At 43.6% G+C, this 23,342-nt stretch overlaps 1 protein-coding gene and 1 pseudogene across 1 annotated transcript in view; both read right to left on the bottom strand.

Moving 5' to 3' along the window:
• Positions 1-20,036, bottom strand: part of FAM184B (family with sequence similarity 184 member B) — a 72,465-nt gene extending 52,429 nt beyond the window's left edge. The window contains 1 exon segment of the mRNA XM_033105772.1: positions 19,871-20,036. Coding sequence (XP_032961663.1) covers positions 19,871-20,017 — 147 coding nt within the window. The 5' untranslated portion in view covers positions 20,018-20,036.
• A 310-nt stretch (positions 20,037-20,346) lies between these two features.
• LOC117022120 (uncharacterized) lies at positions 20,347-21,877 on the bottom strand (annotated as a pseudogene).
• Between the last annotated feature and the right edge of the window lie 1,465 nt (positions 21,878-23,342).

The following is a 23,342-nucleotide window of genomic DNA, read 5'->3' as shown; positions in this document are numbered from 1 at the left end:
GGGTAGGACATGGTCTATGGGGGACTCACCACTGTAGAGCCTGCTGGCTTTGTGAGGACAAAGTCAGGACTTATTCAACTTTGTGTCCACGTGCCAATCACTGGGCCAGGCAACTAGAAGCAGGCACACAGTGGGTCCTGTGTAAGAGGCTGGTGAAATGAACTAAAAGGGACTGTTTGTTACACAGCACTGTATCCTCACCATCTAACAGAACCCCCGGTCCAGAATTCAACAGAGGGTAAATGAATGAATAAATGAATGATAAAAAAAAATAAATGAAGAACTCTGTATGACAGCAAGGGGACATCATTCAGATGTGTTATATGCAAGTGAAATTATGCAGGGCTGCCTTGGAAGGAAGCATGCAATTATTATTTCCATCTAATAGATAAAAAAAATGCAATTTGGTGATTTGACTCATCCCAGGTAATAAAATCAGGAAATAGTAGAAATTAGTTTTCAATAAACATCTAGTGAGCACCAAATATGTCTCAGACGCTGAATCCAGAGCTCTTTTTACTCAGTTCAAATCTGATAGCTGTCAAACTCCTATTAGCACATTCTGAAGGGTAGTATCTGGAAGGTGGCCAGCGTGGGTTCTGACAATAAAATTAAATACAAAATCATCTCTCTTGTCAATAATGGTGAGTCTTCTTTCTCTTGGCTGAGTTCCCTTAGTCAGTCTTATAAAATCTGCCAATTTTAGAGGGTAGAAATATACTGAGTACATATCCTGAAATTCCTTTCTTTGCTTTTAAAAAAGAAAGGTTTGGGAATTATGAAATAATGCCCTTTCAGCATATCTTGTCTCATCCTTCTGGTCCAGTAGAAAATATGTGAAATCCCTTTTAAAACCTTTATGTTTTAGCAACTAAATCCTAGAAAAGCACTGACTTACTAATCAGGACTCTTCTAGACACAAAAAAAGAAATTCCACTATGTTGGGAAAAAGGCAATTTATTGGCTCATGTACCTGTAAAGCCCAGAGCCATTTGCTAGCTTCAAGTAAAGATAGGAAACCAGGCTCTTCAATGATGTCACCTTGACTCTCTTTCCATCTCACAGTTGTGCTTTTCTCTGAGTTGGCTTTCTTCTTGGGCACGTTCTTGGCAAAGTCGCCACAGGCACCATCAGGATTACATTTTACTAGCTTAGTGTGCCTCCAGAAAGAAAGCTTCTCTTTGTCAACATTTCCAACAAAACTCTCCAAGTTGACTCTATTCACCTGAGCAAGGTCATGGGTCTAACACTAATTTCCATGGCCAATGGGATAGAATACAATGATTGGCTAATTGTAGGTCACGTGGGGTCCAGGGTAATGGGGTTGACCTGCCTCAACCATGTGGACTGAGGAATGACATAAACAGATGATGGTGGTGACACTAAGAGTCAGGACGCTCCTGACAATACTGAGAATAGCAATTAACATCTCCTGGGGGTTTACAAGGTGCCAGCCACTGAGGTCACAGCTTTACACACCTCGCTCATCTCACTCTCACAACAACCCCACAGCAGGTAAGTCTCCTTACTGCCCCAATTTTACAGATCGGCAAACCAAGGCATGGAGAGTTTGGGTAATGTGACTGAGATTATGGGGCTGGACAGCAACCAAACCAGGACTCTTTCATGCTCCCTCTTGAGCCTGTGTTCTTAACTACTGTGTAAACCACTTCAAGAAAATAGGAATGCTAATTAAGTAAAAGTGAATTCTCATTCTGTGCTTGGTAGGGTCTTAAGTGAAAGTAAATCTTAACTCTGTGATTGGTAGGGTACAGGCTAGGCTGCTACAAAAAGACTCCCCCAAATACGCATGGTTTAATAATGTGGAATTTAATTTTCTCTTTCTGATAATAGTCCCAAGGCCAATGGTGGTCAGCAGTGGGTGGAAGGCTTTGGTCAACGACCATTCAGCTCTGCCACCACCTTCAACCTTTATCAGTTCTCAACCTGCAGCTTCTGTTATCTGGGCCCAAGGCCACTGCCACATTTGTTGCCATTCCCATCAGTAAGAAGGGAGGTCCATGATAAGCAGCTTGTGCTTGGATTGGGGATGAAATGGAAGGTGCATACATCACCCTCTCTCACCCCACATTGGCCTGCACTTTATCCCATAGCTGCAAGGGAGGCTGGGAGAGGCAGTCTCTGGCTGAGCTGCCGTGTGACCAGTGAAAGCATCGACGGTTCTATTACTAAAAGGAAAAGAGGAGGCAGGTTGTTTCCTCCACACCAGTGCCTTAGAAAGTTAAAGGCAGATCTTGGCTTTCACCAAATCTATAGTGTTTTATGCATAAATGAGGAAGCCAAGGCGCAGAGAGTTTAAGCAATTTGCCAATATGCTCAAACTCATTAGGGCAGAATGGAAACTAGAGCTTGTCCCCTAATTTCCAGTCCAACGTTCTCTTTATCTAAATTGAGTCTTCAGATTAAACTGAAAGGTTACCATCAAATTCCTAACTTGTGCCAGAAAAACACAATGACCTTTAGGAAATGATACCTGACTGTGACATTACACAAATATTGAACAAAGGTTCAAAAGGAGTGAATACATGTCAAAAAGAAAGGTGAATGTAGCCACAGAATTTTAAGATTGTAAGCACGACATCGCCAAGACTGTATCTTCCTCAGGAGCCTACTGATTTCTACACCGACACACAGCTTGTGGGCAACAGCCACTAATGGGCCTATATCCCTTGATTTTCAGTGTTCCTTCCACTGAACCTCAAAAGTCCCTCATGAGAAAGATAAAGGGCCTCAGAACACCCTGAAGATGGAGCCCATATGACTCCCAGGAGATCCCACTTCTATCTTTTCAGGTGTTAAGTATAGAATTTGTTATTCTCTAATATGGTTCACACTCAGAAACTAGTCAGTTTCAATTCAATAACCTCCATTCATAGAAGTCCTTCCCTTTATGAAGCACCATGCTAGGGGCACAGGGATGCAAAGATACAGAAGCCATGGTCCATGTCCTAGGAGCTTCCATCTTAGTGACAAATACGTAAAAAACAACCATGAAGCGGCATAAAATGACATAATGGCTGGATATAGAGGGGTGGCTACTTTATTTTCCCAGAAAACAATATTAGACACACCGTCTGTGACAGACTCTGTCCGCAGGGCTGAGTAGGTATTCTCGGCTGGGCTGATGATAGAACCGCACCCCTCTGACCAAAGCAATTGGCACAGGATGGGCATGTGAACCAAGCCAGGCCAAGCAGAGTCCTTCCTGGGGTTTTATTCATCGAGATGGGCGAGAATCTCCCCCTTGCCTATTCGGTCTGAGGGTTGGAAGGATGTAAATTCAGAGGGACCTGTGGCCTTATTCTCCATCACATGGAAAAATCCCATTAGTAGGACAGAATGACTGTGCCCCACAGACCAGTGCAGAGATATAAGTAGGAGAAAGAGTTACAGATATCCGTCGACCTGAAACAAATATCCAGGTCCTTGCATCACCATCATCAGCGTCATCATTAGAATTAACATTTTTAGTGCTTACTTTCTGCCAGGAATAGTGCCTATATAAAAATGTAGGCATTTTACATCATCTCATTTAATAATGATAATGATAGTATTATTAATAAAAGTATGAAAGTATTATTATTATTCTCCTCCTTTTACAGAAGAGCAAACTGTGTGCCACAGGTCACACAACTAGAGAGCCGGGCCATGAACCCAAATTTATCTGACTCTAAAATCTTAGTTCCTTCTACTGCACGCTGGAGCCCTGACCCACAAGGCACTGTGCTCTGCAAGCAGGCAGGCAGCCTGAGTGTCCCGGGCATTCACACCATTGGTCCCCCAGGCTGGACTAACTCTGGGGAGCGAAGGCTTCTTCTGTGTGTTGATTCCTGCTGGGTCTCTGCCCCAACCTGACCTCCCTTCCTTGACTGACATGGGTGGAGGTCCTCCCTCCAGGCAGACATCTCAAGTCTCATCCCAGGACAGTTGCCCCACGGTGGGTATCAGACTTTGCCTCTACAGTTCCTACCCTGTCCAGAGTAGAAAACGGCATTTTTGACCCCCCACATAACATCTTCACAGGAATGCATAAGGGTACAATCAGCAAAATCCAAACTATTGGAACCTTTACAGGACAAATAATCCAGTTTCTTAAACAAGTAAAGAAGGGGAGGAGGATATGTGTCTCTGTGTGTGTGTTTATGTGAAACTACAGATTAAGAGAAATCTAAAAGACGTATCAACCTATTGCAATAAATACATCCTTATTTGAATCTTGGTTTGAAAAGAAAGTTGAAACACTGTTATGAGACAAAACTATAAAACAATACAAGGACTAGAGGGAAACATGGATTAAATGTGAACACTGACCAGATATTTTCTGACATTAGGGATTTATTGTTAATTTCTTCAGTGTGATAATGGTATTACGAATATGCTATAAAAAAGAATGCTTGCCTTTCAGAGATATATACTGAAATATTCGTGGATGATCTACTTCCAAGATTGCTGTAAAATAATCCAGAGGTAGGGAGTAGATATGGGTCTAAATGAAGCATGATTAACATACATTGGTCATTTCTGAAGTTGGGCATTGGGCGTACGTTGTACTGTTGTTCTCTCTAGTGTTGTATACGAGGATACAGTAAGTCGTCACTTAGTGTCATCAATAGGTTCTGTGACTTTAAGCGAGTGAAAAGACCTATAACAAAACCAATTTACCATAGGCTAACTGTTGATATAAACATTTAAATTCCCACAGCATCTCATCACCATTATATCGAAACGATGTTGAATGAAATGATATTGTTCAAGGACCTGCTGTACTTGAAATTTTCACTGCAAACAGTTATACAAAAACAACAAGAAATGTCTTGTTTGAGAGCTCATGATTGGTATAACCAGAATCACATCAAGAAATTCAGCTGCCAGGAATTCTGAGAAATACAATTTTAAGCTTTCCAGGATCTGTAGCACATGCTAGAATCAGGGCTGAAATATGTGTGAGAGAGATCATCAGCAATGTCCATCTTCAAATCTGTACCTCAAACCCTGATAGCTCTCTTACAGGACCACTAGAAATATCAACTGCCTCCTTGACAGCCTGACTTCCATGTCTCCCAGAACTCCCAAACTCAGCATGTCCAAAACAAAACTCATCATTTCCCCCCCCAACCCTGCCCTACCCCCACTAAACCTGCCTTGCCACTAATTAGCTGTGTGACCTCAGACAAGCCCTTGGCTGGTCTAGTTTCCAGTTTGTGAACTGGGGGAATACCTAAATTACCTCAGGTCACCTCTAGCTCAAGGAATGTACAGGACTAAAACTTGCATCTTTTGTCAGTGTTAATTTGATTATGGATTGTTTTTGAAAAACAACCCACCTTAAAAGGGACTTAGCCTATCTATTTGCAGAAGCAGCGATATTTTATGATAATCTTAGTATCAGTGGCCATCAGTGGTTATTTTATTCAATACTGGCAACAGCAGTATATTTGGCTAAAATTTCAAATAGCTCACAATTGTGTTCAGTATGGCCTTGTGCATCCTGGAACCAACTAGCCAAGGAGCCAAGCACCTGCCTCCCTGTAACAATAGCCAAGGAACTGTTTGTTACTGTGAAGATAATTTAGATGGCTGGGCTTTTTTTCAGGCCCACGCTTTTGTATCTGTTTCAGAAATGTGACAGGTGCAATTTTTTTCCAGCGCAAGAGGAAGAGATGGTTTGGACCCCTCGTGTCTGTTGAAGCATCTGTGGAAAGGTGACTTGTCATCTTTATTGCATAAGTGAGGGCGCTCCCATGATGAAGGGAAGGGGTGATAAATAAGATTCTTGGAGGCCATGCAGTGGCACTTAATAGGAGGGAGGCCTGAGTGACAAGTTCGCATTGCTCAGGGATCTCTGCTCCATGCCGCTCTACACTGGCAGACTGACTGTGGTGTTTGACTTCATTTCCCTCTCCTCAGAAGGTTTACCTGATTTAAGGGGGTTAAAAAAGTCAAGTAAGCTTAATACAAATGGAATAAAAGATAATTGGGAAAAGGCAGATCAGCTTCTTTTGGCCCATTCAGAATTTAACCCTGCTATAAAAACAATGCATTTTAAATTCAGTTGATCCTTTCTCAGAGGCAGTACAAGTGTGACGTCAGCTTGGGCACCCTACACTATCGTCGAGATTTAAAGGAAATGGGACTTGCGCCTCCATGAAATATACAGTGGGAATCCCAGCATCATCCGCCTTTTGGGTTTTCAGGGGGCTGGCTTCTGTTTCTCCCTGTCCCCTCTAGCTCCACGCTCCGGCTTCTGCTGGACTCATTCCTCTGCTCATTGTCCAGATGTGCTATCCTGCTTCTTGGCAAACGTTGCGAAGCAGTGGTTCCTGCCCAGACTCTTTACTCTCCCCAGGGCTGCCTCTGCAGGGGTCAGTGGGCAGTAGAGTTGTCTGCAGCTTGGAGGGGTGTTACACTGCATAGCATCATAGCTCAGTGAGCAGCTTAAAGATGGATATGAGGCATCTAGGTTCTTCAACAGAATTCAAGAAAATGTTCAGCCATTCGCTGTCGTGTTTTACATCCATTCACCCTCAGGGCCCCCAGGAAGACAGGTGAAAGCCAGAGGGGAGGGATGTGCCCTACCTTCAGGAGAGGGAGCTGGAGGAGTGGTGGGAATATCAGCAGCAGTGGGCAGGAGCGGCCATGGGGCCGCTCTTCCCTAGGGGGACAGACGGACAGGGCAACCAGAAGCAGCCGTGAGGTGCTGTGAAAAGCCAGCGTGACGATGGGTGTGCCACCCGGGACCCGCAGGGAAAGAGGACGGCATTTGCTATGGGAGGTTAACAGGATCTATTTTCCAGCTAAGTAAACCTCAATGGTACTTCTGGGCGTGCCCTGCAGACACTTTCTCCTTGCAACAACCCTGAGGCAGGCAGGTGAGCTGGGCACTGTGCCTGTTAGACAGATGGAGACAGGGAGCCCTGGGGCACGTGCGCAGGGTGATCTAGGCAGGGGTACAGCTGAAACCAGAACCAAGCCTTCAGAAGCTGTTATGAACGGAGGTGGGTCCCCTCCCAAATTCATATGTTGTAGCCCTCACCCTGATGTGACTGCATTTGGAGAGAGGGCCCTTAAGGAGGTAATTCAGGAGGTCATAAGGATGGAGCCCTAACCCAATGGGACTGGTGTCCTTATAAGAGGAGGAAGAGACATCAGAAACCTCTCTCTCCTGACGTGTGCAGACAAAAGGCCACATGAAGACAGAGAGAGGGCACTGTCTGCAAGCCAAGAACAGACCCCTCCGTGGAAACCAACACCGCCAGCACCTTGCTCCTGAACTTACAGCCTTCGGAATTGTGAGAAAATAAAATGCAGTTATGTAAGTCACCCAGTCTGTGGCATTTCGTTATGGTAGCCAGAGCTGACTAATACAGATGCCAACACCTGGCTCTCTGCACCAGGTTCTCCCAGTCCTGGCCCCTCACCTAGGCCACCAATGACCAACTATAATGACTTTTTTCAGGGCTCAACCCACCTTCCCTTTTTGTACCACCTGCCACCAGTCAACACTCCCTCTTGAAGGCTCTCCTCCCTTAGCTTCAGAAACTCCACCTTCACCTATGTCTCCTGGTACCTTTCCGAGGGCTCTTGTTTATGGCTAGCTATCCCCAAGGTTCCGTTTTTGATACCTTTCTTTTCTCTCTGCAAATTCTCCCTGGAAAAGTTGTCAAGAGATCTATTGCCTTAAGAATTTTGAACAATCTCCTCCATACCTACGAATGGAAGTACCTAGCATAGAATCAGCTTGTACTAAATATTTGCTGAATGAATGAATGAATGAATAAACAAATACACAAACTATCCTCTATGAGTTGAGAATTCTTAGTCTAGAGAACTTTTCCGGGCTTCAACCCTACTGTCTTAGTCAGGGACTGCCCACAATAATGCCGCATAACGAACTACCCCCAAAACTCAATGACTTACAACGAGAAACATTAGTTCTCATGTTGGTTAACTGTGCTTGAACTGATCTAGGCCAGACCTGGCTGAGTAAATCTGCCTGATGGTTCAGGTTTCCTATCTTCTGGGCTTGTCTCCAAGTTGTGAGCTGGATTCAGGTCTCCTCCCTTAGGGCCAGGATACAAGGGCAGTGGCCACTCAGCATATGCTTTTCTCATGGTGATCACCAAATGGCACAAGCACATTTAGGGCCTCTGCCTGGGTCCACATCCTCTATCTAACACTCCATAGACCAAAGCAAGTCTCAAGGAGATGTCCATCATCGATGGGATGACGAAGTAATCTAAGCTTATGGGGTCGGGGAGGAGGATAGGAGCGAGTGAAAATTTGCTGAACAGAATGCGAACATGCAGACTAGCACAGCTATACATCAAATCTTCCACAAGACACCTCCCCCTTGGATGTCTTACAAGCTCCTTAAATTCTCCACGTTGTTGGCTAAACACTGGCAGTCTGCCAACTCCCTCCTTTTGTAGAGTTGGGCCTTCTTGTCCATATCCAATTAGCAGGGGATCCTTCTGGATTTGGACAGAACACCTACTTCTCACTGCCAAGTCCCCGAAATTCTGAATCATTCACCTTCTGGAACCCTTCCCTTGGCCCAAACAGCCGGACAGCTCTTCCATTGCAGACATGTGCCTAATTCACTCCTGTGTTGTCTGAGTTTTTCGGACACTGCATCCCAAATTACTCTCTACGGGGTGCTCATTTCCCAGCTCCCGTTGACTCAGCACTAGTTCTTCCCCTGCCTGTCAACCAGATACCGACGGCCCAACATGCCCTGTGCGGCAGCTTGCCTAAGTCACAACGAAGAGACTGGGCACTGGACAATACTTTAGAGCACTCACCTCCTACTTTGGAAATGAGCTTCTCTCCATCAGCTCTTCTCTGGAAATAGCAGCTCATGGACTAGGCTATGAGCCACCTCTCGTGGAAGTGACATTAGAATCCACCACAGGGGAGAGAGGTCAGCGAATGAGTTACTCATTAGCTTTTACTTTCCTGCGGCCTGGTCTAGATTACGTTCAGCGTGCACATATGCAAACATAACCCCATACTCAGCTCTAATCTCCCCTCTCATATTTATTTAGGCTGTCGCCAGACAATTTGATAGGCTTCCTCAGGACAAACGGGCCCTGCTCCAGGGGGCAGAGGACGGGAATAGCAAGTTTGGGTGGACGCACTTTGGCAGCCCGAAGAGGAAAAACTTTGCGAGATGCATGTCGGCAGCTTTGCTGGCTCTTGCCTTGCTGTATTAATTTCTCCTTTAAAAGAAAGCTGACCCATTTTTTCCAGCCTGCAGCGCTAATGGACTCTTTATTCAGAGGCCATCCTTCTCCCACATAAAGACCTGCATTGTATTTAATGATAAGTTTTTTTAATGGAATTTGCTATTTCTGGGTCTCTGGGAAAATGCCATTAATGAGCTTGCAAGTGCAAGGAATACCAGATGGTTGAGGGACATGCTTTTCAAGGGCAGACTACCCTGGCAGGAAAATGAACAAAACCCAGAAACAGGTTCTTTTGCACTTTGTTGGAACTGGTCTGGCTCAACTGAAACTATAATCTAGACACGTTTTAGAAGAAAGATTCATGTCCCCTCAGTGGGTCTCCTCACTCACGTTGCTCTCAGTCATGTAAATAGGCGTTGACCAATTCCAGGTTTGAAGGGGTGACAGATGTTAGCCTGCTCAGTTGAGCCACGTGTCTTGGTCTAGCTTTGCACCCTGCTGATGCATCCATCATGATTAGGATGCCAGAAGCGTTTGTGGATGAGTAAGGAGTGAGCACGTAGGGTGTTGGGGAGCGGGTACATGAAGAGTGTTATCTTCACATTAATCTTTCTTTTATTGCCTGCAGTGATTCAGCTCTGGCCCCAAACCCAGAAACACAGGAGCCTTGTGGTTAACCGGTGGTGCCCTCCTTCATAAGGTAGTTTATTGCTCATCTTATTACTCTACAAGAGCCTGCCAAGTCGCATCTGCACCTGGGAACAGCTCACTGAAGCACATGCAGTACTTCTCTTCAGGGAGGTCCCACTATTTCGGCATCCCTTGCCATTTCCTGTGATGTGCTGGCACCCAGCAATGCATTCGCATCCTTACAGAGGGGAGTTTTGCTGGTGCACCCACCCTTTACTGTCTCCTGTCGGCACCCTCTGTGTCCTGGCACTAATGGAGGGGGGTGTTAGAGATGTGTAAATAAGGCACAAGACGAAGTCCTTGCCCTCAAGGATTTAACAGTTCAACGTAATCCAACTCATATTACAGAATAGTATTGAGAGCAGGGCACTACGCGAGAAGCAGTTGGAAGTTCAGAAAATGAGGAAGGCAAAATAAGAGGGTCCTGATTATCATAAGGCGAGCTCAAACTGTCCTCAGTCTGCAGCCTCACCTGAGCTTGTTTAGAATGCAAATTCTCAGGCCTCCCCCTTGATCGACTAAATGAGAAGTGCTGCAAGGGAACCCAGACATTTGTGTTCAAACGAACGTTTGAGCAGAAGTGGCCGAAAGAGCTTCTAGAGAAGTAGAGGAAATAAGACAAACACATAGTCTCACTGCTACCAGACAGCGCGAGCCCAGTGCTGGGCAACAGACCAGGACCCGTCATACAGACCAGGACGTACACAAACCAGAGGACCCGTGCCCTTTGCAGTGGTTTTAGAGTCAGGCTGGAGTCACAGTCATCAGTGGAGCTTTAAAAATGCATACAAGCCTGAGCCCCACCCAGAGGTTTTAATTCACTGGTCTGAATGTGTGTTAAAAAATAAAAAAAGCTCCCTAGTTGATTCTGACAATTATCAAGGAGAGAACCTCGGGAGGGGTCTGAGAAGGGAGAAGCCTGCAGCAATGGTGAATGGGATACTGTGACAGAAAGCCAGTGTATTTGCTTCCCGTGGCTGCCATAACAAATCACCACCAACTTGTGGGTTAAAGCAACGGAACTTTGTTCTCTCACAGTTCTGGAGGTCAGAAGTTCAAAATCAAGGTGACTGCAAGGCCACGAGCCCTCCTGAGGCTCAGGGGGAGGATCTGTTCGTTGCCTCTTCCAGCTTCTGGTGGCTCCGGGGTTCCGTGGCTTGTGGCAGCTCAGCTGCCGTCTCGGCCGCCTTCACCCGGCCTTGGCCTCTTCAGTGTGTTCTCCTCTGTCTCAAATCTCCCTCTGACTTTCTCTTGTAAGCACATTTACTGGAGTTAGGACCCATGCGGATAACACAAGACGATCGATCTCATTTCAACATGCTTTACTTAATTGTATCTTCAAAGACCCTTTTTTCCAAATAAGGCAGCATTCACAAATTCCAGGGATTTGATATCTTGTTTTTGGGGGGAGGGTATGTGTGGTGGATTTTTTGGTCTACCACAGCTATTATCAAGAGAAGACAGCATTGGCCAAGTGCACAGTTAGCAAGCAGCAAACAAAGACTGAACAGCCTCTTGGGCTTGCAATTTTAACAAAATGAGAACCTGAAGTTCAGGGGCAAAGATATCAGGGTAGCTGTTCACGATTCAGCAGGCAGGGAAAACTTTTCAGGAAAATTTTATACCCAGTCTCCCTCAGAACACTGGGGCAACACTATTTCTGATGAGGATATCAGAGATTCACAGTAGGTCTTTCTGCTTTGGGACCTGAAGTTTCCACAAGTAAGAAAAAGGCTTCCTCACGAGTCACGGACACAACAGGGAGAATTGCTGGTGTGCTAGCATGCGTTCCACTGAGCTGTGAGAGAGCTGCTCATTTTCCTGAGCGACCTGGAAGCATTTTCCAGGTACATCTTCTTACCCTGGAGGTTCAGGATGTAGTGAGTATCTTCAAATAGGTCCATTAAACAGTCATAATGTGAACTGACAGCCTGAGCCCAGGATTATGTCACTGCAGTTTGAAAACAATGATGCCATTGTCTCCATAACTATGAGTGTTCCAGTGTTCGGATTGTAGGAAAAGAGAGTTGTAGAAAATGCCCTTTAAAACGGCAAGCTTTGCAGTTGACAAGTCAGGACCTCAGTACATCTTGTCCATTAGACTGTTTTCAATTAATTGCTAAATATGCCTCTCTCCAGGTCTCCCTCTTCCAATCTTCCTGATATTCTTGCAGGGAATCTACCTGTAACAAAGGTGAGTTCTGCTCACAGAAATCTATCTCAAGGACATAATCTAGCAAGTGTGCAGGGATACAGTCCAGGTTGTATCCATGTTGATTATAATAATGCAAAACTGGAATCAACCAAAATGTCCACTCATAATAGTCCCTGCCTATCTCAGGGAACCTTCTTTGATTGTTCAATGTTTTTGTACTTCTTGTTTGGTAGCATATCAAAATGGTAATTTAATTTTTGTATAAAAACTGGTTAAGTTCTTTTAACCAGTCTCTATTCAACCAACACGTGGATAATTAATACTCCTTATCCTGTCTCTGGAAAACCATCACACTTCTGTTTACACTACTTGTTACCTGTTTATGCCAGTGGTATTTACTATGGTAATGATGTAATTCAACACCATATTAAATCAACTATGTGAATGTGAAAACCAAGTTGTTCCTACGAAAACCGGGTTGAATGCTTTAGAAAGACTCAATAAAGGCCACTTACTAAACAAAAAACTGGTATCAAATTAGGTGTGACAGAGAAGTAAAAAGTTTTAAAGGTTTGGAAGGATTCTGAACTGAGATTCAAATTTCATATAATTTTCGCATGTAAACAGATATTCTTCTTTTTTATCTTTTTTTAAGCATTTAAAAATGTAAAAACCATTCTCAACTCACAAGCCAATACCAAAATGGGAAGTGGGCTAGATTTGGCCTGTGGGCCATAGTTTGCTGATCCCAGTTTTAAGTTGAAATAATATTATGTTATATTAGCATATGGAGCTGAGGGGATCTCAGAGAGGGGCAGGGCAGCAGCATAGCCGGGCTAAGCTGGGACCTTATCTGAAGGGACATCTGAGCCAGGTCGTCAGCAGAGCCAGGATCAGACAGAAGAAACTACTAAGACAAAGGCTCTGAGCAGCACAAACCAGGCACATATGAGGGTAGGAGAGAAGGCCGGTGTGGCGAGGAGATGACGCTGAGAAGCCAACAGCAGCCACCTCCAGTGACCAACACAGAGAAGTTACTCCAGGCAAACAAATTTCATTCCAAATGAAATGGGAAGCCATTGGCGGTTTTAAACAGAAAAATGAGATGCTCTGGTTTATGATTAACAAATCATTCTTGTCAGAGTGTGAGAGGGCAAGGGTCGATCACAAGCCCTGTCTGGAGGCCACAGCAGGGGGTGGGGACCCAAGGTGAAGGTGGCGTTGGACTAGGATGGGGATGGGAATGGAGAATGAAGGAAGATGGATTTATTAAATCACCAGGACGTGCTTCAGAACTGGATTTAAACAGGAGAAAGACAAGATTCTGGTTGTTTGTTTGTTTGTTTGTTTGAATTTTAACAGCTGTATTGAGATATTCTTACACCACACAATTTGCCCACTGAAAGTGTACAATTCAATGGATTTCAGTTTCTTCACAGAGTTGTATAAGCATCACTCCAGTGGACATTAGAATACTCTCATCACCCCAGAAGAAGCTTTACTTCCCTTGGCCGCTATCTCCCACTGTACTTTGTACCACATTTTATTTATCCATTCTTCAACTGATAGACATTTACTTTATTTTCATTTTTTGGCTATTATGAATAATGCTGCTGTGAATACTGTGTAGAGGTTTTTTGTGTGGGTGCAGGTTTTCATTTCTCTTGGTTATACACTTTGGCATGGAATTGCTAGTGAATATGACAACTCTGTTTAACTGCTTGAGGAACTGCCAGACTCTGTTCCAAAGCGGCTACAACATTATACATTCCCGCCAGCAGTGTAGAGAGTTTGAGTCAGTTTTAAGAGCACTCTGGCTGCCGTGTGGAAGATGGACTGGAGGAAGGCTGGGACCAAGTGCAGAGACCTGGAGGGCTATGCAAAAGTGGCAGCCTCTTGGTAGGTTTCAGCTTAAAGTGTTCTTCATACCGCTTATGGCAAGAAGGTTTTCGTGAAATACCCGTCTTTCCATCATGAATCACATCATTAAATTAAAAGATTCCAACAGAGAGGGCTTGTTAAAACAGATCAGCAGTTTTCGAATCTAGACTCCTAAGGCGAACTAAGGCGAACTGGTATGGAAATGCTTACATACAAGCTCCTGCAAGCAGGAGGGGTTTTTCAGAAAAGCTAAGGGAGTCAGCGGGTGCAATAAAACTTCCACACCTTCAAGACATGAAAACAGGGCTCTCTCAACTATAATTTTTTATATATAGTTATAAGAAGTGGAGTACAGCATTAAGAATAGAGCACAGTGGAAATATAATGGCTGTGCGCGATGTCAGAGGGGTAGTAGGTGGGGGAGAGGGGTTGTCACTGTGTGAGGGGTGTAAATGATAAATGTCTATTACATTATTTTGTACACCTGAAGCTAATTTAAAAATGTTTAAAAGAGAAAGAAAAGAAAGCAGGGCTTGAGTGGCAGCCAGTTGCTGAGGACTCCTATGGCAGCAGGTATCACCCCTCCCACTGCCTCAGGACACTGCCCTAGGCTCTCAGAAGGGCTGGCTTTGTGCCAAGTTGCTGGTTTTGACAACTGGGCAGCAGTCCTGTCCCTTTGCAATTCTTCCAGTTCAGGAAGTTCTGACCTCCAGAACTCCCCAGCAAAAAAAAAGAAAAATCCACAGAATAGTCAACTTGTCTATCTGTGGGGTTTTCTTCCAAGACCCCCAATGGATGCCTGAAACCACGGATAGTACCAAACCCTATGTACACTATGTTTTTACTATATATACACACCTATGATAAAGTTTAAATTATAAATTAGGCACAGTAAGAGATTAACAGTTGCAATAATAAGGCAGAATAATTATAACAATATACTGTAATAAAATTACGTGAAGGGCTTTGGGGCCATTATTAAGTAAAACAAACACTGTGATACCACCATAGTCCATCGGCCGAGACAGCTGCCTAGTGACTAATGGGCAGGAATGCATTTGGAACCTCCTGCGGTCCCAAATAACTCCTCTGTGCCCACTTTACTGTTTAAACCTTCATTTGCTCTGAAACAGTGGTTCTTAGGCTATGTTAACATGAAGAGCTCTGAGAGGCTTTGAGAAAGCAGCAGTACCAGCCACCACTCACTCTCTCTTCTTTTAAGATGCGGCCTAGGGCCCTGTATGGTTTCTTGTTTTTGTTTTTAACTTTTTATTTAGAAATATTTTCAAACTTAGGGGGAAAAAATGCCCAAACTTAGGGGGAAAAAGAACAGTACAAAGTATATCCACATACCCTTTACCTAGATTCACCTACTGTTAACATTTTGTCCCATTTGTTTTATCATTTGCTCTCTTTCTAGAGTTTATTCTATTTTATTTATGAAATAAAATGTCTTAAGAGTAAGACATCATACTTCCTTCCTTAAAAGTAAGGTGTATTTCAACGTGCATTTCCTCAGAAGCATATTTTTATGTACAGCCACAGTGAGGTTGTCAACCCCAGTAAATTTAACTTTGATACAAACACTTTTATTTTCTCTATCATCATATTCCAATCTGTCGATTGATCCAACCATGTCCTTGTAGCACTTTTTTCCCCTTCAGTATATAGACTCCAGTCTAGGCTCAGGCATTGCATCTCATTGTCATCTCACTGGTGTGTTTTTAAAAGCTCTCCAGGGGCATCCTGGTCTTTGGACCACTGTGTCAATGAATATTTATTTACTACACTGACATTTATCGAGTGTCTACCAAGTGCAAAGGATTTTGAATAAACTAAGGAGTTTCTTATTTTAAGGGATCCACTATATACAAATCAACAATATCCGAGGGAAAAGTATTAGGAAAGAAATATTAACCAAACCTGTGTGTGGGGGGGTGGGAACTTTAATTTAACAAGCTTACTGAGGGTTACTATGTGCCAGGCATTGTATAAACTTCTGGAGAAGCAGATGAATATAAAAACAAACAAAACTAACTGATAATACAATTTTGATTAACTACAAAAGTGAGGATTTTTAAAGGTTTTCTTGGGGGAAGTGAGACTTAAAAGATAATTAGGATTCAACTTTTAGAGATGAAGACATGTCAGGAGAGGAAACATCAAGAGGAAAAATAGAGACGGAAGGGAGTGTAGGGTGAAGTAAGGCAAGAACTGTACTTCACTGTGATTGGAGAACTGGGTGCATGGGCTTGCACTAGATTTTCCTGGGAAAGTAGGCTGGAAAATGTAAGGTGGTACAGTTGCTTTGGGAAATGGTTTGGCAGTTTCTTAAACAGTTAAACATAAATTTACTGTAGAATCCAACAACTCCATTCCTAGGTATCTAAAATGTGTGTCCACACAAAGACTTGCAGAGGAAGGTAAGGTTTGTAGCGTCATTATTCACAAGAGCCCCAAAGTGGAAACCCAAGTGTCTATGAATGGGTAATCAGAATGTGGTCCACGCATGCAATGGGATGACTCAGCAACAAAAAGGAATGAATGAATGACACATGAATGAATGAATGGATGAACCTCAAAAACATTATGCTAAGATTTAGCAACTAAGTGAAAAAAGCCAGATGGAAATACCACATGTTGTATCATTTCATTGATGTGATATGTCCAGAAAAGACAAATCTACAGAGATAGAAAGTACCTTAATGGTTGCCTGGCATCAGCATGGGAATGGGGACTGACTACAAATGAGGTACAAAGGACGGATTTCTTTGGGGTAATAGAAATGTCCTAAAACTGGTTTACGGTTATGGTGTAACAACTCTGTAAATTCACTAAAAAATGTTGAATTATATACTTTAACAGGTGAATTTTATGATATGTAAATTATACTTCAATAAAGCTGTAAAAATTAAGAAGTTATCAATATCAGACAGAAAGGAAATAAATACAGCAATCTTAGAAATGAAAAATATAATTATTGAAATTCTAAAACTTAATGGCAAAAACTCTGGACTGGATAAATTATTTAGAGGCTAGGCAAATAAATAGGAAGTCAGGATTAAAGAATTCACCGGGATGCAACACAGAGGCAAAAGTGATTTTTAATAACATTTCAAGACATAGATGGAGAGGCTTCCTCACTCACCTAGTGGCAGTACCAGAAAAGAGAATGGAGACAATGGCAGACAAACATTATCTGAAGAGAAAATCATTGGTAATTCTCCAGAATTAAAGAGAGCACATGAGTTCATAATAAAAAGTACACTAACATCTAAAGAGTTCTAGTGAAACTGCAAAATAAACAAACAAAAAACATCAAACATCAAAATAAACAAACAAAAAAACTTAAATGCTATCAAAAGGAAAGATAGGTTATCTACAAAGGAATGGATATTAGATTGATAATAGAATTTTTACCAGCAACAGTTAGTACCAGAAGACAATGAAGCGCTACCATCATTGTGCTATGGGAAAATAATTGTTCACTAGAATTTTATACCCAGATAAATGATCATTCAACAGAGGGAAAAATAAAGACATTTTCAAGTATACAAAGAATTCCATCCCCCCCACTGAGACCTCTACAGAAAGAACTAGTAAAGGATGAACTTCAACTAGAAGAAAAATGAACCTGAAGGGAAGGCTTTGGATTCAAGAAAAAAAAAATAGTGAGTAGAAGAATTGGTGAAATGTCAGTAAATTTAATTAACTCTTGGCTATAAAAACAATTTTTAAATTAAAAAAAGTAAAAATCTCCAGACAATGATGACAAGATAAGAAAGAGGAGGGCTGTTAAATGGGTAAGTTATGCATAGATCTTTTGTAGGAAGAAAGAATTACATGACAAATTTGTTAGAAAAAATTTTACTTAAGTATGTATGTTGAAAAAGAAGACAACTTTGAGAAAAATAGAAACAAAGCCTAAAGCCCTAGAACCAGCAGTAAAAAATGAGAGAATACAGATCATTTTACTAATCCAACAGAAGGCAGGGATGGAGAAAAAGGAAGAATGAAAAAAGGATGCTAAATGAAAAATACAAAATATGATGTAAAAATAAGCCTGAATATATTAGTAATCACAATAAATGCACATGGACTAAATTCACATACCAGGGATACAATTAAAATAAAACTTATAGAAAATTAAACACATAAATAAAAAAGTATAAGACATATAAACAGTAGACAAAAGAAAAGTGGCATATCAATATTAAAAATGTATAATTTAAACAATTAGCATGAAAAATGGTAAAAAGAGGCACTACATAATAAGAATCGACTGTGATTTCTAAAGCAGAATATACTTTGAGAAATATCTTCTACTATGTGCTAAGGATCAAGTCTGCTGTGCCATTTATATTGAGTGAAATGATTACTACATTATATTGAAATTATCTGTTTATTTATCACGCCAACAAAGGCAGGGCCCTGTCTTACTGTTTTATGCCATCAATATTCAGCACACGGTAGGCACTCCATAAATTCACACTGAATTCAAGGTTCATCTCTTCCATAAAATCTCTCCTAACTGTTCTAACCCATAATGACTTATCCTTTGTTTCTACTTCTATAGCACTCATAATTTGAAACACCCAACTCAGCAACTGATTATACAGTAGTGTCTTTTAGTGTTTTCACCAACTTTGTTTCTCCAAAAATATTTTAGATACTGTGAGACAGAGGAGATGACCTACACTGTGCCTAGTGCCTTGAATCAATACTTTTTGGGGTCAGCATCACTATTTAGATGAATATAAATTAGATCAGCAATGCCAGCAACACATGCCAAAGTCTCCAAGGACTATCTCCATTCCCTTTTTTCCACTCTTGACTAAAGAGATCACAGGCTCCTGTGCAAAGAATGCGGAGAAGTTATTGGGAGGGGGGTGGAAGAGGGCAGTGTCCCATTCCAAGTCTGTGCTCTCTTCCTTCTGGCAAATGCCTGTGATCCTACAAAACAGTGGGTGTGAGGAAGTGGAAAGGAGATAGTCAGGGACGAGAGCATGTTCCATACACTACTGGGCAGCACCGGGACCTGCCCTTCCACTCGCAGGCATGGGATCGGGAATTTACGATGAGATCAGAAGGAAACCCGAAGGGAAACGACTAAATCCCTGCACTGGGAACCTTGTAGAGAAGCCAGAGACGGATGCTGTTCTCCATCTCCACACAAGAAACACGAAAGTGAAACGACCACAAGGAGCTCCCAACTAGAAGTCACACAGGGTTAATAGAGGGCAGAGTGGTATCTTGTTGCTGGTCTTCGGAAGGAAGACACCACAGTCGGGGGAGGTTCAATCAGGGCCCCGGGATGAGGTGAGGAGATGGGCTGGCTGACCTCCCAAGGTCCTTTGTAATCCCACAATTAAATGGTGACTCGTGCACTTCCCCATTTACGCTCCCACTCACGTCCGCACCCAGTTTGATAGTAAGTCCCCTGGGCTGCCTTCCAGGTTTAGTACGGTGCCAGGCAAGCTGCTGGTACTTAACAAATGACTCAAATATTTGCTGAATGAAGGAATAAATGAATCAAGTGTTTAAATAGAGCGCACATGACCTCCTCGACTGCAAAGTACTGCGATGAATGAAATCACAACATTTCAGGTAGGGTCACCTGCGCAGAGCCGGCAAAGGAAACACACACACATACACCAACACTGATTCAACTGGATTCACGTTTCCACCTCGGGAGCACAGACCACCCGCTCAGCACGCAGGTTGTAGCAGTTTCCTAGGCAAGGATCCTCTTCCTCAGTTGCTTTAGGATGGTGCCTCTATAAGGTCAAGCACCAAGATTTAGGATCGCTCCCCTTCCGGGTGGCCTCCGAGACAAAGTTTCAGCCTGGGTCTCCCCAGATCGTGTCTGCACTCCCTCCCTCCCCGGCCCGGGGTGCCCCGGGCGCGCAGCTCGCCAGCCCGCAGCGCTTCACCTTACCTTGGTGAGCTGGGCAATCTTCTTGCACATTTTCACGTGCATCTCGGGGTCAGAGTCCATTCTCCAGCCGGCGCCACCGTGGGCATCAGCTTTGGAGCCCTGGCAATTCCCGGGTGCGTGAATTTTGCTGTTGAGAGCAGAAGCCATCGCTAAAACGCGTCCAGCGCTCAAGGGCTCTCGCTCGTATTCGCTCTGCCCACGGTTTGCACGTGCGCGCGCGCGCGCGGACGTGTGAGCGTGTGGGTTTTCTCGGGAGTGCTGGCACTGCAGTCCCGCCGCCCGCACCGCCGCGTGGTCCCTGCTTCACCGGGTGGCCGCCTCCCCGCCACCTGCTCGTCCACTCTCCCTCCTCCGACGCTCTCACTGGCTCTGCGGGCATCCGCACCCTGTGGCGAGGCGCCAAGGGCTGGCACTTGCCGCTCGCGATCCGCGCGCCGCTCCCCCGCCGGTGCGGGATTCGCCTGCAATGGTAGAGCTCACGAGACCAGGAGCCACTGGCCTTGGAGCGCTTTGAGCTGGCGGGGCGAGGCGCTCTCGGACACGTGGGTGGCGCCGGGTTTCCCGACTCAGCGGCTACGCACCCAGCGGTTGGTGGGCATCCCTGGTTAAGGCGGAGGAAGAGCAGGCCTCAGCCTCCGGCAGCCGGCGCGCGCGGTTCGGGGAGGTTCTCCTAGTGATGCGTGGCGGGCGAACTGGGAGGCGAGGAATCGGGCACCTCTCCCAGCCGGCGGCTCCGGAGCCTCGGAGTCGGGGCTGAGGGCGGAGGTGGTGGTGGGATGACAAGATAGGGGTTAGGGAGGTGACAACGAGTCGCAGGGACGCGAGGAGGTGCGGGAGACCCGGGCGCACAGTGCGGGCTCTCGCAAGGGCTGCAAATGGGTGCCCCTCCACCCCCATCTTGGGGAGGAGCCCAGACGTTGCGGGAGGATTGCCAGAGATCCCCAAACAAAGGGAAGAAGTCAAAGCGGCGGAAGAAACGAGGGTGACTGAAACCTGGGATGAGAACGCGTAGTGCAGAGAGCGGTAGGACCGCGAAGAAAAAGTCTTCAGGAAGATAGAAAGGATGGTGGCAGCTGTGGGAAAGGGGAATGAACGAGTAATTGAGTAACAGATGGAGCTGCAAGTCTAAGTAAACCAAGCCTAGTGAAAGAGAAGTGACTCGGCCATATCAATACTCCCGGATTACGAGCTTGTGTCTTTTAGTTTGTTTATGAGTGGAGGTTAGCGGGCCAAATTTCTTTGTGGTTTGCTTTCTCTGGTTTCAAATAGCGGCTTTTAGCCAAGTGACAGCACCCCATGCAGATTTTCAGAAAGTGTGAATAACAGCCTCATTGTAAGCAATTAACATGGTTACTCTATTTTCATTTTACCAATTGCCTTGTAGCAGGTTTTAATAATCTTGATAAATAAAGCAAACAAGCTTCAAAGGGCCTCAGAAACCACAATCCCGTCCCTTCATACTGCAGGTAACAATAACTATTTTTATAGATGAGGAAATAGATACGAAAAATCTGTACCAAGTCCAAATCTGTACCAAGTCTGGCAATTACATGTAGCAGACTTATGTCTGAAACTGAGCTATTCTTATTCCAAATTCCTCATTTTCGCCCCCGTACCTTACTCTACATAGGAATGACCAACCTGAGTCTTTGGGTCCTAGTTTACTATTTAAGGTTCCCTCTCTAGAACAACTACCCCTCCCCCAATTCATTTAGAAAACAGAACGCCTGAATCAGCACCACCACCAGGCGGCTGTCCCAGACTCCTGGTCCTAACCTAGACTCCCTGAGTCAAAACTCTCCTGCAGTTGGGGGTCCAGAAATCCGTATTTTACACAAGCTCTCTACTTAATTCCAAATCACATACTGAGAGCATTTTCTGCAGGATGTTAATACATACTAAATTTGACAGGACTTCACCCACTGTTGCTGGTTGAATTAGAGGGGAATTAGCCTTTTTGGTCCAGAACTTGACCAAAATGCTATTCACCTTTTTGGAAAATCCCATCATCAACAGCCACGTGACTCACGGTATTTGGCTGCCAATACAACACACCTGTATTACAACTGCCTCATTCATGGCGAGTCTACCTACAGTGTGAGCATCTGAGTACTACATCGTCATAAAGTTAACCACACCAGAGCTCTTCCATATTGAAGGACATTATGATTTAATTACAATGATTTTCCTTTTGATTCTCCCTTATATCACTGTCAAGAAATTATACTGATTTTGAAAATGTGTGTAATAATTTAAAAAATTACCTGTGAACTTCAAAATAGCAGCATGGAGTATTACAAGAAAGGTAATGTTGGGTCTGGACAGGATTGAGAACCACTGCCCTAGACGATCACACACACTGAAGTTTCGTAATACTGCAGTGTCACCCCAAGTTTCGGTTATTTAAATATGATCTTATTAGTCCCAGGGGCCACAATATTTTCCAGTGGGATATATTATACTCTCAACTTTATAGTGGAAGGCAGTGGAAAGACCAGTTTCCCTTACCAGCGTTTGGTGGACCACAGCCACTGTAATTTGGGAACCACAAGCTGAGTCTGCTGCTGGGATTTCCTAGCACTGTGATTAGTAGGTCCAGTCACCCTATCAGGAATGAAATAGAGCGCAGAAGAGGCTTCAGAACGCTATCCAATATGGGGGTGGCAGAACATCAGCCCACGAATGTCTTGGCATTGTGCGGTGCCCTTTGCATGTGTTCTCACTTCCGCTAAGGTACTTGTTATCCTCCCTCTCCATAGAAAACTGAAGCTCAGAGAGGCTAAGAAACCAATTTTACAGCTACTAAATGGATCTGGGTCTATATGACTTCAAAGGCTACTCGTCCCAGAGCTCAATGCTGGCAATAGGAAACTTTTAAAACCATAATTATTTCTTCTTTAGATTATGAACATATAAGCTTCTTGTAGTACCTCTCCCATCTCAGCTGCAACAGTACAAAAAAAAAAAAAGCAAAAACTCATCCCAAATCCCACAAAGAAAATGTTACTATTTTGAGATCCTTTTAGACATTTCTGAACACACCCAGAAAATGTTATGTACACATATGTAGTTTTAAAACATAAATGGGATTCTGTAAATGTTTCTGAAACATTTAGAAACCTATTTACTCAATATAAAATGTTTTTGAATGAAATGGACATATTTTTTTCTTTTGCCAATAAAGATCCATGCGTACATTCTTAAACAGTCAATATTCCATTATCTACAACAATATTTATCCTATCCCCTATTTAACAATTTTTTTATATTTTAAGCAAAATGTTTCACATGTGTTTATAATATATGTTTGCTGTATTATAAGAATATTCAATTGTTTAAAGGACAGGAAAGACAAAGAAGCTATATGAAACTCAAGTAAGATAGCATTCTTAAGATGTCTTAAGTACAGATAGTATACTGTAACACATGATAAAGATAGAATGGAATTTTTGTTAAAAAGATGGAACAAACA

The sequence above is a fragment of the Rhinolophus ferrumequinum genome, chromosome 5, assembly GCF_004115265.2.
Source record: "Rhinolophus ferrumequinum isolate MPI-CBG mRhiFer1 chromosome 5, mRhiFer1_v1.p, whole genome shotgun sequence".
NCBI classification, from domain to species: domain Eukaryota; kingdom Metazoa; phylum Chordata; class Mammalia; order Chiroptera; family Rhinolophidae; genus Rhinolophus; species Rhinolophus ferrumequinum.
The sequence above is the reverse complement of the archived record's forward strand: the minus strand, read 5'-3'. Positions and strand labels throughout refer to the sequence as shown.